At 36.5% G+C, this 15,289-nt stretch overlaps 1 protein-coding gene across 2 annotated transcripts in view; it reads left to right on the top strand.

Annotated features, from left to right (window-relative positions):
• sp1 (sp1 transcription factor) overlaps positions 1–15,289 on the top strand; it is a 40,395-nt gene that overhangs the window by 19,904 nt on the left and 5,202 nt on the right. The window contains exons 4-5 of one of the 2 annotated variants that reach the window (XM_065241918.2): positions 10,644–10,779; positions 14,545–14,738. In XM_065241918.2, the coding sequence (XP_065097990.1) occupies positions 10,644–10,779; positions 14,545–14,738 (330 nt within the window). The remainder of the gene's footprint in view (positions 1–10,643; positions 10,780–14,544; positions 14,739–15,289) is intronic. The other variant, XM_065241919.2, reaches the window with a different exon arrangement.

The following is a 15,289-nucleotide window of genomic DNA, read 5'->3' on the forward strand; positions in this document are numbered from 1 at the left end:
AAATCTAATAACAAATAAAGAAATTACAAAAATTTATAAAAAAGAACAAAGCTGCACATTAATAAGGGCTAACATTAGCATTAGGTATAGAAATCGAAATAAATGATTCATAACATTGTCTTTATTGTATAAATTAAATATATTATTATTTTTAGAGCTATTTGTCTCTTTGTTAGACTTAAGTAGGTTAATTGAGGGTACTGTCTCTTTAAATAAGCAGAGACTGGTTTATGACTGTAATCTATACATACACTTAAGACATAAACAAATGTTTTTATTAGAAAAAGAATACTTTGGAGATAATTTTGTTTATATGTGCCCTGTCAATAACAGAAAGATTTTACGTTCGCTTGTTTGCGTCTCACTCGTGTGTGCACTATTGAGGGCACTTAAACGCGAGCGCACACAGAGAACGAAGGCGAATCCCAAACAGCGCAGCATAAAAACGTTGTTTTTCATTGCTTTATTCGGCACATGTATGTTAATGGACTATACAGTATGAGACCCATTTGCGCGACTCTCTCTAAAGTTTACACATCAAGAGTTCTGATCTTTGAAGGGCGTACTCACTGTGATGATCACGTCTGGACCGGACACAACCGCAGGTGCCTCTGTGCGTACTTTAGCGCCTTTTTGCGGTTAAATACACCCACGCCGCATACATGTTGCTTCAGACAAGCACGTGCAGGTTGCGGTTTCTGTTTGTGTCATCACAACATTTCGGCCGTATTGTTTCGGTGATAAAAGTCTTTCGGCCGAAGCCGAAAATGCTCTTTTGGGCCATTTTCGGCGGAAAATTTTCGGTGGCCAAATATTTGGTGCATCCCTACCCTATAGTCTTTGCATTGGCAAAATTTGGCCCGTAATGAAAACAAGTTGAGGAACTCTGTGCTATGCCCACAAAGTCGAGTGGCATTTTCTTATCTGTGACTTGAGTTAATATTTTAGATTGTGAAGTTTATAGATAGTTCAGTTAGAAGCAAATTTTTGAATTGATGATTGTAATTTGATTATTTTATGTGTTATTTGTGTTTTGATAGATGTTTTGTTATAATATTCTACGTGAAAAGTAATGTATTTTTTATGTGGTCTACTTGCATTTATTTCTAACTTCCAAAAAATTAAGAGTGCCTGCCTGAAGAGCTATCAGCGATAAATCACGATACTAGGGATGGGCATTCGATAAAAATTTTTTTTAGTCGATTGTCGGGAGAATTAACGATCGACTATCGATTAATCATTAATATTTTTATCATAAAAAATTATTATTTAACTTTTATAATTCAAAATTTTTGAATACAAAAATACAGCGTGTTTTCCTCCATGAGACCTTTATTACAAGATCAACTTGTGGCAAACAGTTAAACTACATTTAGTTAGACAAACGGACCATATATGAATATGCGGTGCTCTAAAGCAGCAGAACCTGCAGCTGCGAGCTGCGTTCTTAAACAGAGACTTCATTTGTTCCAAAAAATCATGACCTCTTCATGATTATTTTTTTGAAATCAAAATGGAAGGTCACAGATAACTGAGTATGGTGTCAAATATTGCACCCTGGTGGTAAAATGTTGAATTGCTGCCACACAGTGAAATTCATTTAATTGCTTCAAGACACACGCTACGCTAGGCAACGCAATCTGCATTAGATAAAAAAAGTATTCGATTAATCAATAACAAATTAACGTCATTGACTAAATTCTTAACGATCAATTATCGATCGTCGATTAATCATGCCCATCCCTACACGATACGCGCTAATAATGCCTGGCCGATGTCGATTCTGAAACACAAAAACGATATTATGCACAGCTCTTACATGTACTACGGCTCTTTGTAGGACATCCTTATCAATTTAAAATCACTGAGTTGTGTATAACATGCATTTAAGAAAAGCAATGCACATCAAACATAATCATTATAAATATTTTTTATTATCATGAAATTATTTGAAAAGGTTTGAAGAACCGCAATATAAATATTCCTGGAGCTGCCTGTGTTATGTTCTTCTTCAGTGGTACATATTGAGTTTCTGCACGCCCTCTGGCTTTCACCATAATTCATTAAGAAGCATATCAAGCTGAATCGCACAATGTATCGTTACACTACTGTTTAGCATTAATGTTAACAGTTTACAGCACTCACTCTGCATGTGAGCAGCACAGAAGCAGAGCTGATAAAGTCTAAAATGCATCCATACATAATATCTATTCCTCAAACTACTGATCCACATGTTCAACCTTGTAGGTGTGATTGGTTACATGTTTGTGATGCTGGAAAAACATGCGATTATTAGACCAACTTTGTTTTATAAAGAAAATACTTAGCAATGGTGTTGAATGATGAATTTGCACATGGCTTGTCTTAAAGCATGTTACACACCACATAGACATATAAACAACAATAACATGTTGCTATAAAATAAAGCTCTTTTTGTACTCCCTAGACATTATACTATATACTAGGGCTGTCACTTTTTATTTGATATTCGCATATGCATTCGACCATGACGTGATATATCCGTATTCGAACTATAAATAAACCATACGGTTTTTAAAATGCCGTGTGTAGCGCATTTTTTACAGTAACACCTCGTGATAGGAAGGAGGCTGAGAGTGAGACCGACGACGGCAACTGTGCACAAGAGAGGGAATCAAATTGGACCAACATGAACCTAATGTGCATGTCAAGATAGAATTATAGTTTGTATATAAAATGACTTATAATTGTTTATAGTGTTTAATATTATAGCAGAACACAAAAGCTTGTTCGCATTATGAAATTAGCATGTATGAAGGTAATTTCATCATTTTTACAACGCGATGTAAACTTTATATTAAACAACAACAGCATTTGTCTTGTAAATGGATTTGAAATGATCATGTGCTGATTGTCAGAGACAGAGTCAAGTGAGATCTGCTTAACTTAGCGGTAAGTTTAATTTCATCTCAAATATCAAATGGTTTGTGCTCTCTATCATTAAAAACGGCCAAGCAAACAGCACGCGCAGAGATAATGTACTTGTTAATGACGGCTCTTAATCGCGCGGGATAGGCTATGTATGTGTGTTTGTTGTCAATGAGATTACTCCGCACAAACACGCTCAGGCGTGGGATATGTGTGCTTGTCAGTGACGGCATTAAATCCACGGAATTCCGTGGAGTTTTCCGCCGAAATATTCAGGCACAGATTATGTTTGGGCTTGGCTATATGCCTTACTCATGCTGATGTTTAATTTGTTACGTTATTGTTTGTACCTGTTCTGGGTCGTTTTTTTCATATAAGTTGTTATTCATAAGTTGATAACCTGCTGTTTCAAACATTAAGTAAAAAAGTAATCCAGACGGTCCAGTTTATGGCTGTCACTGTTAATAAGTTGGCGATTGAATCTCCATTACGGTGTTTTTTTTTAATGCATGCGGGGGGCACCTAGATATTCGAATATATTTGAATACATTACATGATATTCGATATCCGTTCAAATTAGATTTTTCTCAAAAGTTGTTTTCGCATTGTCTCAGATTTAATTGGGTAATTATATTGTATGTAATTTGGCGTCCTCTTGTCAGAAAATGAAGTAAAAGCATAATTAAACCCATCCTTTTATGTGCACGTCTGATATGCTCGTGACCAATGTTCCCTTTAAGCTGCGCGGGTGCGCGGCCGCGCAGGCCAGTCAAAGTGGCCGCGCAATAGATTTGTCAGACCGCGCACATTTTTCAGACCGCACATAAACATTGATGCATTTGCTGTTGTAAAAGAATTAAGAGAGAGTGAAGGCGAGTGTTCTAGAAGGAGAAGAAACTTTCAACCAATCGCTGATCTTGCTACGGTGACAGACACTTTTATGAGCCAATGGTAGCAGCGCATTCAGTTCACACAGGTGCCGCTTCCAGCACGAGCACAAAGTAAGAGCGAGTCAGATGAGCGAGTCAGATGAGCAGCTGCACGGGGCGATCTCAAGAAACTAAAATATTTATTAAGAGGAAAAAGTGATTCAAAACAGTGATTTAAAACAAATTATTGGATTCCTGAAGTGATGTGATAACTTGGAAAAGCTGTCGCTAGAGTGAGGAGAGAGCAAAATAGAGAATTAGAACGGAGGCAGATTCACAATCACAGAGCATCAAACACTTCGAATGAACTTCTTCTTTTAAATAAGAAGTTAAAATTTATGCTTTGGTGAGTTATATTCTAAATATTAACTTGACATTATGGCATAAGTGTTGCAAATTTGGCAGCAAACTATGAGTTTTATTAGTTTGTTTACATTGGCCGTTGGTATATAACGAACGAGCTGAAGCTATTTACATTTGAAAGTTAACAGTCAAGTAACGTAAATGTGAAAAAATAACATATGTTCAATAAGTGTTGAAACCCTGAGTTAGGTTGTTATTTGAAATGTTTACATGATGCTTATTGATAAATCTGTTGAATTGAATATTAATTACTGTTCTGCCTTGTGTTTTTACAAGGCTGGGTTTTTTTGTGAGAATTGCGAACATCTGTAAAGTTCTCCTGCTCCATCTTGGACACGCGAGACAATTAAGTATGTATACAAAAAGGCGAGACAACCGGTTCAGAACTGTGCTTTGAATTCATCAGAACTGGTAGGAGGATATTTTTCCTTTTTGTTTCGGACAACTACTAGGACGTGAATTCGCTGAAACTTCATTTTCCGTATTTTCTTGGATTTTCTTCAAAGGACACTTACTTTGAACTGAACTATTTAAACTATTTAAAGGAACGGTCCTTTGAACCGAGTCAATTGATTCATGAATTCAACCCAACTGAGTCATTTAAGTGAATCATTAATTTGGATTACAAACAAAATGAAACAGTGTTACACTTTTACAAGTATTTTATTTATTTATTTATATATTTGCTCTGTAGTATATGAGAACTGATTTTCAGCTTGAGTTGAACGGTTCAATCTGCTAAACCCAGGTACCTGGTAAATTTCAAAGAGGAGTATTGGGATTTATTGCATATTGTTTCTTGTATTTGAGATTTATATTCCTTAAGCAAGATACAGAAAAGAGAAACACTTTCTTTAATTAATATTTTCAATATAAATCTACAAATAATCAGAAACCAAGACTCTGTGTTGATCTTTTACTTACCTGTCATACTGCTCTGCTCTCTCCAGTAGCCGTGCCTTTCTCTTCTGATACACAGGCCCACATTGAACATTATACGTGTGTATACACTAAACCCCATTACACGCTACACTGTCATCTCTTTGAATCTCCTATGGTTAACGCAAGCTCGTGGTCATTTTCGGCAGGTCGTGTGGTTGCGAATTGCTCACAGTACTAAAAATGTGCGCTCAGAAAAAAAAGAATTTGCTCAGTGCTGAAAAAAATTAGAGGGAACATTGCTCGTGACCCTCTGTACGCGCTTCTCCTGGCTTCGCTCTTCACGAGCACCTGCTTGCTCTTGTGCTCAGCAAAAAAGCACAAACTCAATTCATTTAAAAAAATAACGTCATTTCATTTTTACCTCATTAGCCGCTAAAGCAATGTTAGTCTATGAGGTAAAAACAAAATGACGTTATTTTTTAAATGAAATAACTATTCTTAAAAATTATGCGTTTCTTTTTTCTTTCTTCAGTCAGTAACTTAAATATGTGAAAAGGAAAATATATTTGAGTGATTTCTGATCGATTTGACATGTCTAAGCTATTAACTCTTTCCCCGCCATTGACGAGATATCTCGTCAATTAAGAGAAAACGCTTCCCCGCCAATGATGAGATTTTCCGTCTTTCCGCAATACCGCTATTATCCACCAGGTGGCGCCCTTCCGCAACTTTTTAAACCCGGAAGTATTGCCCTATGGCAAGCTGCTGCATGTCCGTGTCTGTTTTAAAGATCGCTCTGAATGGGATCTCTATGAAAAGTCCGTCACAAAAATGGAATTATCTCTGCTTTTTGCTCAAAATATGGTGTTTTTGCAAAAACCTACCCATATTCAAAAGCTGATTGCAAAAGAACCACTAAAGGTAGGATGAAACGGGTTTTTTTTGTTTGAAAGCAGAGGGTCTGTTCTTTCATTTTGTATATTGTATGTTTATATATTTAAAGAAGAACATTTTCTGGAAGGCATTAAACTTTGGTGAAAATCATGAAAAACGCTGGCTGGCAACTTTTTTAAAAACGCTGGCGGTGAAAGAGTTAAGAGAATATGACATTAGAAGCTTTTGAAAGGTGACTAAACAGCAGTGGTAAGATATTTTTACCTAAAGCGAATAGAATGTTTATTTGTCATTTCGTTTTACCCTAGAGTCTAACATTATTCTAGCGAAAATAAACTGCTATGGTAAGATCTGTTAACCTAAAGGGAATTAAATGTTTATTCCATTTTAATAAATATCTGTTTTAAGTCTTCTATATTGTGTTAAAGTCACTGGTTGTTTATTTGATAAAATACCATGTTATCTAAATACAATGTATGATGTTTTGAGGTATTTTTATTAAAAATAACCTGTGTTATAATACATTCATATAAAATTTCAGGAATAGAACAATTCAATTATTCTAATGTTAGGGGAACGTTAAACTAACCTAAAAATAACGTTAGGGGAATGTTTATTTTCTTAAAGAAAACACTCCTGGCTAACCAAAAACCTTGGAAAATAATGTTCTAGAAACCAAAAACTAACGTAAGGGGAATGTTTTGGGAACCAAAGATTGTTAGCTGGGGATGGGCAGCAATAGTTGGCTTACATGGAAATCCAGGATTTATTCATATTCTACATTTAACAATGTATTTTGTTTATTTGGGTTACTTGTATTCATCTCGGGCTACCAAAAATTAAAGCATGCCTGCCCAAAGGGCTACCGGGGATTTAAAAATTTTGCGAACCCTGGGATAGCATCCTGCAGTTGATGGAGATTTGTGTGACCTTTGCACATCCAGGGCACGAATCTCCCGTTTTACCACATCCCAAAGATGCTCTATTGCAGGGGTCGGCAAGTAACTTTGGCCGCGGGCCAAAATTTTTTTTAGCCAGTAGATGGCGGGCCAACTGCTGTTGGCACACTTACGTCTTATTTTGAATTAGCCTAGTATAGGCTATCTGATCTTTTGTCAAGAAACATTGTCTTTATTTCCTATTTAAAATACGAAAGACGGCATTAAAAATGGCTAAAAACATGGTTATGGGTCTGTGTATCATTCGTTCAATCGTTTTTTTAAATTAAAAACAAAAATGAAAAAATTAACCACCACGGGTTTTCTGATTGTGTGCTCAGATAAAAAATTCATTACTGGATTAGACAATTTTTTTATTTAACACCTTTATAGGCATAATATATAAATGAAATCATTTTAAACAGATCAAGTAGGCTACTATTAGTGCTAACATTACAGGCATTTATGCTCTCATGAAAGACTCTTACAGTCCGACTTTTGAACTGTATTCCTTTTTTTATTAATATTTATCCGGGACACACACATACACACCTAAGGTTTAAGGAGGTCTCCGCTTTTTGTCCAGCTCCGACAAGGTTCTATTCAGTAAACCGCTTAAAATACACTCTGTGTTTACCCGCTTTATTTCCCGACCTGACGGGTCCGCAAAACTTAACGTTAGATCTCGTTCCCAGAATCTCAAATTCAATGTCTCTATAACAATTATAAATGTTATACAAAAAATGTGTTCGTGCCAATATAAATATTATTTTAACATTGTATTGTTAGCAGAGAAAAAATGTCACAGAAAAAATAATGAAATATAAATAATAAATTAAATAGGACAAAGCCTCTCACTCAAACCGAAACCATTGGTTGCAGAGTTGCTGTTCAAACAAATTGCTGAAAATCCTCCTTTGCCAAATTTATTTTTAAAAGGAGGTAAAGATCAAAGAACTATGCGTTAGGAAAATTAATAATGGCTTTATTTTAATAGACATGTAAAACCATATTTTGGCGGATTACTTTCATTTTTTAACGAATTTACCTGCCCATTTAGTCTTAATAATTAACGGTAAACGAACTTGACTTGCTGTCGAACCTAAGGTCGGGCTCGAGCCCCAAGTTCAAGTAACAGAACAGAACAGTAGATTCCTTTAAAATCTACGTTAAAAGTGTAATAGTTAAAATATTACTGCAGTAAAAGAGTTTATTTTATCATATTTTGTGTAGTGGTTTCTAAATGCCTGCAATTACTTTTCAGTAATTTGCAATGTCACGGAGTTAAACGTCTTCACGCGTGACGCATTGACATGATTTACGAGGTAAATTTGCAAATGATTCATGAAGTCAAACCTCTGCAATTATTTGATTGATTGTGTTTTAGAAGTATGTTCAAAATCTAATGACAGTTATGATCGCGGATGCGCTGGTAGAGAAAGAGAACGAGAAAGAGCGGCCGGTTAAGATTAAACTAGCTATTATACGCATTTTTTTCAGGACATTCTTGCGAGCCGGTGGCAACTTGTCCACGACGCAAATATTTTTTTATCAGGTAATACATATTATTTGTCAGTGTGTTATACGCGAATAAATAATAATGAAAAAAGTTCAAAAGTCGGACTGTAAGCGAATGAGACTTACCGGAAAGGTTTCTATTCAAACCCTTATTAAAACCCTTATTAAAATGTAATCTGTTAGTACCTGATCTGTTTAAATTTATTTCATTGGTATATGTCTGCTAAGGTGTTCAATTAAAATTCGTCCAAACCCGTTTTCATTCATTTTTGTTATTTTTGATCTGAGCGCACATTCAGAAAACGAGTTGTTTGATTTTAGTTCAGGAAATAAATAATAGAAAAACAAGTCGTTTTTCTTTCTTTTTTTTGGTTTTGTATTGAAAAAACGAATGAAGGAATGATACACGGGGCCATTTTTGTAAACTGTTATTTTAAAATAAAAAAGTGTGATAAAAAAAAAAACGGATTTCTAATTAATCCGACGGGCCAGAAAATATTACTGGCGGGCCACTTTTGGCCCGCGGGCCGCCTGTTGCCGACCCCTGCTCTATTGGGTTGAAATCTGGTGACTGTGGGGGCCATTTTAGTACAGTGATCTCATTGCCATGTTCAACAAACCAATTTGAAATGATTCGAGCTTTGTGACATGGTGCATTATACTGCTGGAAGTAGCCATCAGAGGATGGGTACATGGTGGTCATAAAGGGATGGACATGGTCAGAAACAATGCTCAGGTAGGCCGTGGCATTTAAACGATGCCCAATTGGCACTAAGGGGCCTAAAGTGTGCCAAGAAAACATACCCCACACTACCACCAACAGCCTGCACAGTGGTAACAAGGCATGATGGATCCATGTTCTCATTCTGTTTATGCCAAATTTTGACTTTACCATCTGAATGTCTCAACAGAAATCGAGACTCATCAGACCAGGCAACATTTTTCCAGTCTTCAACTGTCCAATTTTGGTGAGATTGTGCAAGTTGTAGCCTCTTTTTCCTATTTGTAGTAGAGATGAGTGGTACCCAGTGGGATCTTCTGCTGTTGTAGCCCATCCGCCTCAAGGTTGTGCGTGTTGTGACTTCACAAATGGTTTGCTTTGTAACGAGTGGTTATTTTAGTCAAAGTTGCTCTTCTATCAGATTGAATCAGTCGTTCCATTCTCCTCTGACCTCTAGCATCAACAAGGCATTTTCGCCCACAGGACTGCTGCATACTGGTTGTTTTTCCTATTTCACACCATTCTTTGTAAACCCTAGAAATGGTTATGTATAAAAATCCCAATAACTGAGCAGATTGTGAAATACTCAGACCGGCCCGTCTGGCACCAACAACCATGCCATGCTCAAAGTTGCTTAAATCACCTTTCTTTCCAATTCTGACATTCAGTTTGGAGTTCAGGAGATTGTCTTGACCAGGACCACACCCCTAAATGCATTGAAGCAACTGCCATGTGATTGGTTGGTTAGATAATTGCATTAATGAGAAATTGAACAGGTGTCCCTAATAATCCTTTAGGTTAGTGTACATATTACCATTTTGTTTTTTTCTTTCATTTTCCTTAAATTATCATTAGTTGGTGCTTAAAATGTCATGTACAACCTGCAGAATCTCTGAATAGAATGCAGTGATTCATCTGAGAGGTCTGTTAGGATGGCGGTATGGCCAAAAAAATCTTTGGAAAAATGAAACAAAAGTCATAAGCAGAGGCAAAAAAATTTTACAGTGGAAATTAGGAATACATTTGTGGACTCATGCATTTTGACAATTAAAATACATTTTATGGGTTTATATCCCATTTAAACATATGTCTGTGTTCATTTACACATATGTGTTCAATTTAAAAAATTCATTTTAAATAAATCTAAAACCATTTGCATTTTCCATGTTGTACAAGTTAGGAACACACATTGAAAACACTGCCACCTTTTAATTTTGATAACTGTCATGCGAGAAAGAGAGGGGCCCTGAGCACTTGCAACTCTACAAAGAGTTAAGCTGTTTAAAATAGTAAAATAAATGGGAATCATAATATAAATCAATGTATGGAAAAAAATGGTTTTGCAGTCATATACTCTAGACATAAACTAAATCCTTTAGATCAGGGTTGATGCTAAACTGTGCAGGGCACCGGCTCTCCAGAGTAGAATTTGAGGAATCCTTCTTTAGATGAAACTGGAATAGTCAATAATGATCATGTATGGTTGTGCAGGTGATGCGGGTGGAGATGCTCTGGAGGACAACGGCAGTGTAATGGATGAGAATGCTGAGAGCAGTCCAACACCAGCCAGCAGACGCACACGAAGGGAAGCATGCACCTGCCCCTACTGCAAAGATGGAGAGGGACGGTACGTTGAAACACACTCCTCATTCCTGTGTATTTATGAAGCATACAGCGTGCTTTTTTAATCATTAAATACCACGTGAAAGTGACATGCTTGTCAAGTATGCAATGCATACTTGTAATGTGACCTCTGCATTTAAATCATCCCAGTGAGTAGTGAACACAAACACTGCAAGTCGTGAACACAAACACACCCACAGCAGTGGGCAGCTATCCCAGCACCTGGGGAGCAGTAGGGGACAGTTATCTTGCTTAAGGGCACCACAGTCACTACCTGCCGACTGACTCAAACCGTCCACTCTCGGTTTAAAAGCCTGACTCTCTAACCACTAGGCTACAACTGCCCCCTTGTGTATGACATTGGTAAATCTTTGATGTATTTCTTAAATCTGTTATCTACTATATGTGGTAGAATCATTTGAACAGTGTTGCTGTACTAATGCACTGGATTTTGTTCATTTCAAACAAATCAATTTATCTTGCAGCCTAGGGTCAAGTCAACGTTTGTCATTTACCGTAAATAAATTATAACCAGTAACACACCAATGAAGCTCCTGCAGTTGACTTCACACAAGCAATCTGGATATTGCGGCCATAGCATTGGTTTCGGTAGTAGGGATGGGCACGAATATTTACATTTTCGAATATTCGATCTGCAATAATAATTCGAAATAAAAAAATGCTATTCGAATGTTTGTTTTTAATGTGCCACAGAAGGGTTACAACTTATTTAATGCTTTTTCACTTCATCTATACTGTCTTTTACAGACTTTAATGTAAAATATACATTATTTGTATGTATTTCCGATTGTTTGGCAATTCAGGTTGCAGACGAATTTAAATATTTAGTTTTAACTCCGGGATGTCCGTTTTTGGCCACCGGCACCTCACGTGCCATTTAGACGTGATTCTCTGCCGCCCGCATCAGCGCATCATGAGAGATTTGTAAGCTTCCTGCTATATAGTCTACTTTATTTTATTAATAACGAGACAGACACAGAGAACGAAATGAAACTGAGAACATTTATTATATGTGGTGCTCTTTCGAAAATGAACCGGATAACTGCACATGGCTGTTTAAAAGCAAACAGAAATAGCACCGTCTTTGTGTTGTTAAATTAAGCTCGTAACTTTGCAAAATCAGCATTAAGATATCGAGCCAGCTTACATTATTTGTAAAATAATGTTAAATTCAGATATTCTTGTTAGATCCGTCTGTTGTGTTTACCGGATAACCATCGCAGAGCAGAGTTTTCTCCGCAGCCTGACATAATTGTAGTCAGAAGAGCAGGCTTTCACCGGAGCAGATAAACTAAATTTAGTTGTCTTTCTTCACAAAAACATGTCAAACTAAACAGAGAAGATATTCATATGCCGACCGAGCAGTCTGTTATGTTTTTTACGTTCGCTCTGGGTTCTTCCTTGGTGTTTTGAGTCTGTTTACATGATGATTGCGTAGGCTACTTTGTGAAGTCTTCAAACTTCACTTGGGTTTGGGTATTATATTTGTCAAGATCAAACAGTACTGAATTCGTACTAACAAACGACTTGAAACTATTTGACTCAGACTTCGCTCCGCGAGGGTTTAAACACCATTTTTCTTATAATTTTTTTTAAATTATAAAAATATATTTTTTTACAATGTTTTTTACAATATTTTTTTAATATAAGCTTAGCTTGTTGTGGATATTTCCTAATTAAAAGCCTTCTGTGAAATTGTGACAAAATGAAAAAAAAACACGTATGTCTTAATTAACATAATTTAAATAAACGAATACTCGAATATTCGTTTTTTATTAGCTTAAATATTTTAATATTAAATTACTGGAAAATGCCCATCCCTAATCGGTAGTGGTTGAAAAATAATTTAAATCAGCAAGGGGTTGTATGTTTAATAGTAACCCTAAAATGACATGAGAGTTTAAAATGTGTTAAATAACTGTGATGATATAGGATATATAAAAACGTATAAATTATAAAATTGTATATATATAATATATATAAAATTGTGACCGAACATAAAACACAAATTTTCTCACACTTTTTCATAAAAAATATTTAAAGTGACAAGACTATGACTAAGACTTATTTGGTTATTTTTATGTTGCAGTACATTTTGGATTAAACCTGTTGATTTCATGACATTTATTATGTCTACTGTACTCAGTGATGGAGCTGGCTACCGACAGCTAGGGTCGATTACGAGTTAACACAGCTGACTTACCCTTTCAATGACAACAAAACAGGTTTTAGCCGGCAGACTGCAAAGTTAAGTATTTATTGCAAAATCAGTTGGTCCATTTGTACCCCCAGGCTTTTAACGAGTCTTTGGGGTAATACGAGGGTAAGTTTATGTGAAGTAGTTTCAAATATTAGGGATGTGCATGTGTTTTTTTTTTTCATTTAGATTAATCCATAGGTCTGAAAAAAAACAGGTACTCGATGAACTGGGGGCAAGGCAATTAAATGGGCGTGTCATGGTAAAAATAAAATATTTTTATTAAAAAAACTTAAATAAAACAAAATTTTGAAGAAACTATGATAGAAAAATGAGCACATACTAGATTTTTGATGAATTTAATGTTTTTAACAAAAACCTCTTAACAGGAAAAGCTGCGTGATGAAGTGAAACTTAAGGGTTAATAAACACAAACCGAAGCGCTTTCAATATGACACACTCTACATAATATTTTAGTTTAACTCCCTTTGTGGATGTTCACTGTGACAGCACACTTTAAAACACGTCCAGTCCAAGCACAAGCTTAATAACACTAATCAGCTTTAAGTCTTTTGCTATGATTTGCTATCACAACTGTGTTGTGTCGTCCTCTTACTGTTCTCAGTCAAGATGTAATGCTAATGTTCGTATGGCTCTCTGGTATCTCTTGACATTTGATGTTTAAATATGAGGGAACTTGTGACGGCGCTGTACATTTTGCACCTGACTGATGGTATTTTCGTCTTACTTAAGTGAATCCGACAATAACTGCATTCTTTTAAAACCATAGTGCCTCAGTGATTGGAGGTGAGGCTTCACAGCATTGCGTGGATCAGCAGGGTTGCCGCAAGTGCGCATAGGAAGCTTTTAAAATGCATGGTACTAATGTCAGCTTACGTCGACGTCAAACACGCATGTCTTTACTACCTCAGGCGCTTGTAATGCTAACTAGATATCCAAATGCTGCCATAACAACAAAAATAAATAAATAAACCCACACGGTCATCATTTATGTGATCGATTGTCGATGCCACGTTCGAGTACTGGATCAATCGATTACTCATGCCCATCCCTAGTAGATATCAGGATACTGCAGGTCAACACATGAGTAAAGTAAACATGAGCAAACAACGCATGAATAAAGTATTGAGATCTGTTTTGCATCTTTTTGTGCGTAAATATTTAAATTGGGCACTTGGGCCAGTAACTATTGCACCGCTGCTAACAATGCATTAATTTTAACATGTTTGTAACAATTATCTTAACAGTGATGCACAGAGAAATCCCTTATGTGCCTATTTAGAGCAGCGTCTGGTGCGCATTTTTTTTTTTAATTGTGCATGCGCGCCTGCATAACAGTTTTGTGCACCCCTGAACAAGGTCACTGAATTGTATGTACTCCGTAGATATGTTTAGATTTACAAGTCAGCCTTAATTATAATCTTTTTTTTTTTTGTCATAGTGTAAACAGAAAATATTTGTACAGACACTTTAACCAATAGCCGAGCCGTTCATCCTTTGAAATGTGTCACTTACCTGCTCTTATTTCAGCAGTGACCCAAGTAAGAAAAAGCAGCACATCTGCCATATTCCTGGATGTGGGAAGGTATATGGGAAAACGTCTCATCTGCGGGCACACTTGCGCTGGCACACTGGAGAAAGACCCTTCGTTTGCTCCTGGTCCTTCTGTGGGAAACGCTTCACACGATCTGATGAGCTGCAGCGACACAAGAGAACACATACAGGTAATGCATGCAACATGACAGTAATGTCAACACTTCCTGCCAGGCATTACTACAGCTGCCTTTCTGTGGAGGCAGTAATGATCAGCTAGTATCTTGAAAGCTGCTGATCTAAACAAGAGAACCATCCATTCATCTGTCCAGTTGTAAAAATTCCTAAGTGGCCTCCTAAGGCCAGTTAAGCATTTGTAAGCTGCTGTGATTGAAGGTTCACACAGCCAACAAACACTGCTTCTTGTTATTTGGGTAGAGTTATTATTTACATCTTTACTAGAGCGCTCAGTGAACTGATCACAGTGTCCCTTGTGTACACATAAGGATAAGGTTGTTTAACACAGAACTTGGCATTTATTAATATGAATCAAATCTCACTTTATAGGTCAGTTTTGTAGATTTTTACCGGCATCTAGCATTGAGATTGTGAGTTGCAACCAACAGCTCAGTCTACCCTGTAGAGCAGTTTGTCTGTTTAGGGCTACTGTAGTAACATGGCAGTGCGGAATGACAACAACTATGTAAGAAGACCTGCGGTGTATGTAGATAAAACAGCTCAT

Source organism: Paramisgurnus dabryanus, chromosome 14 (assembly GCF_030506205.2).
Source record: "Paramisgurnus dabryanus chromosome 14, PD_genome_1.1, whole genome shotgun sequence".
NCBI classification, from domain to species: Eukaryota; Metazoa; Chordata; class Actinopteri; order Cypriniformes; family Cobitidae; genus Paramisgurnus; species Paramisgurnus dabryanus.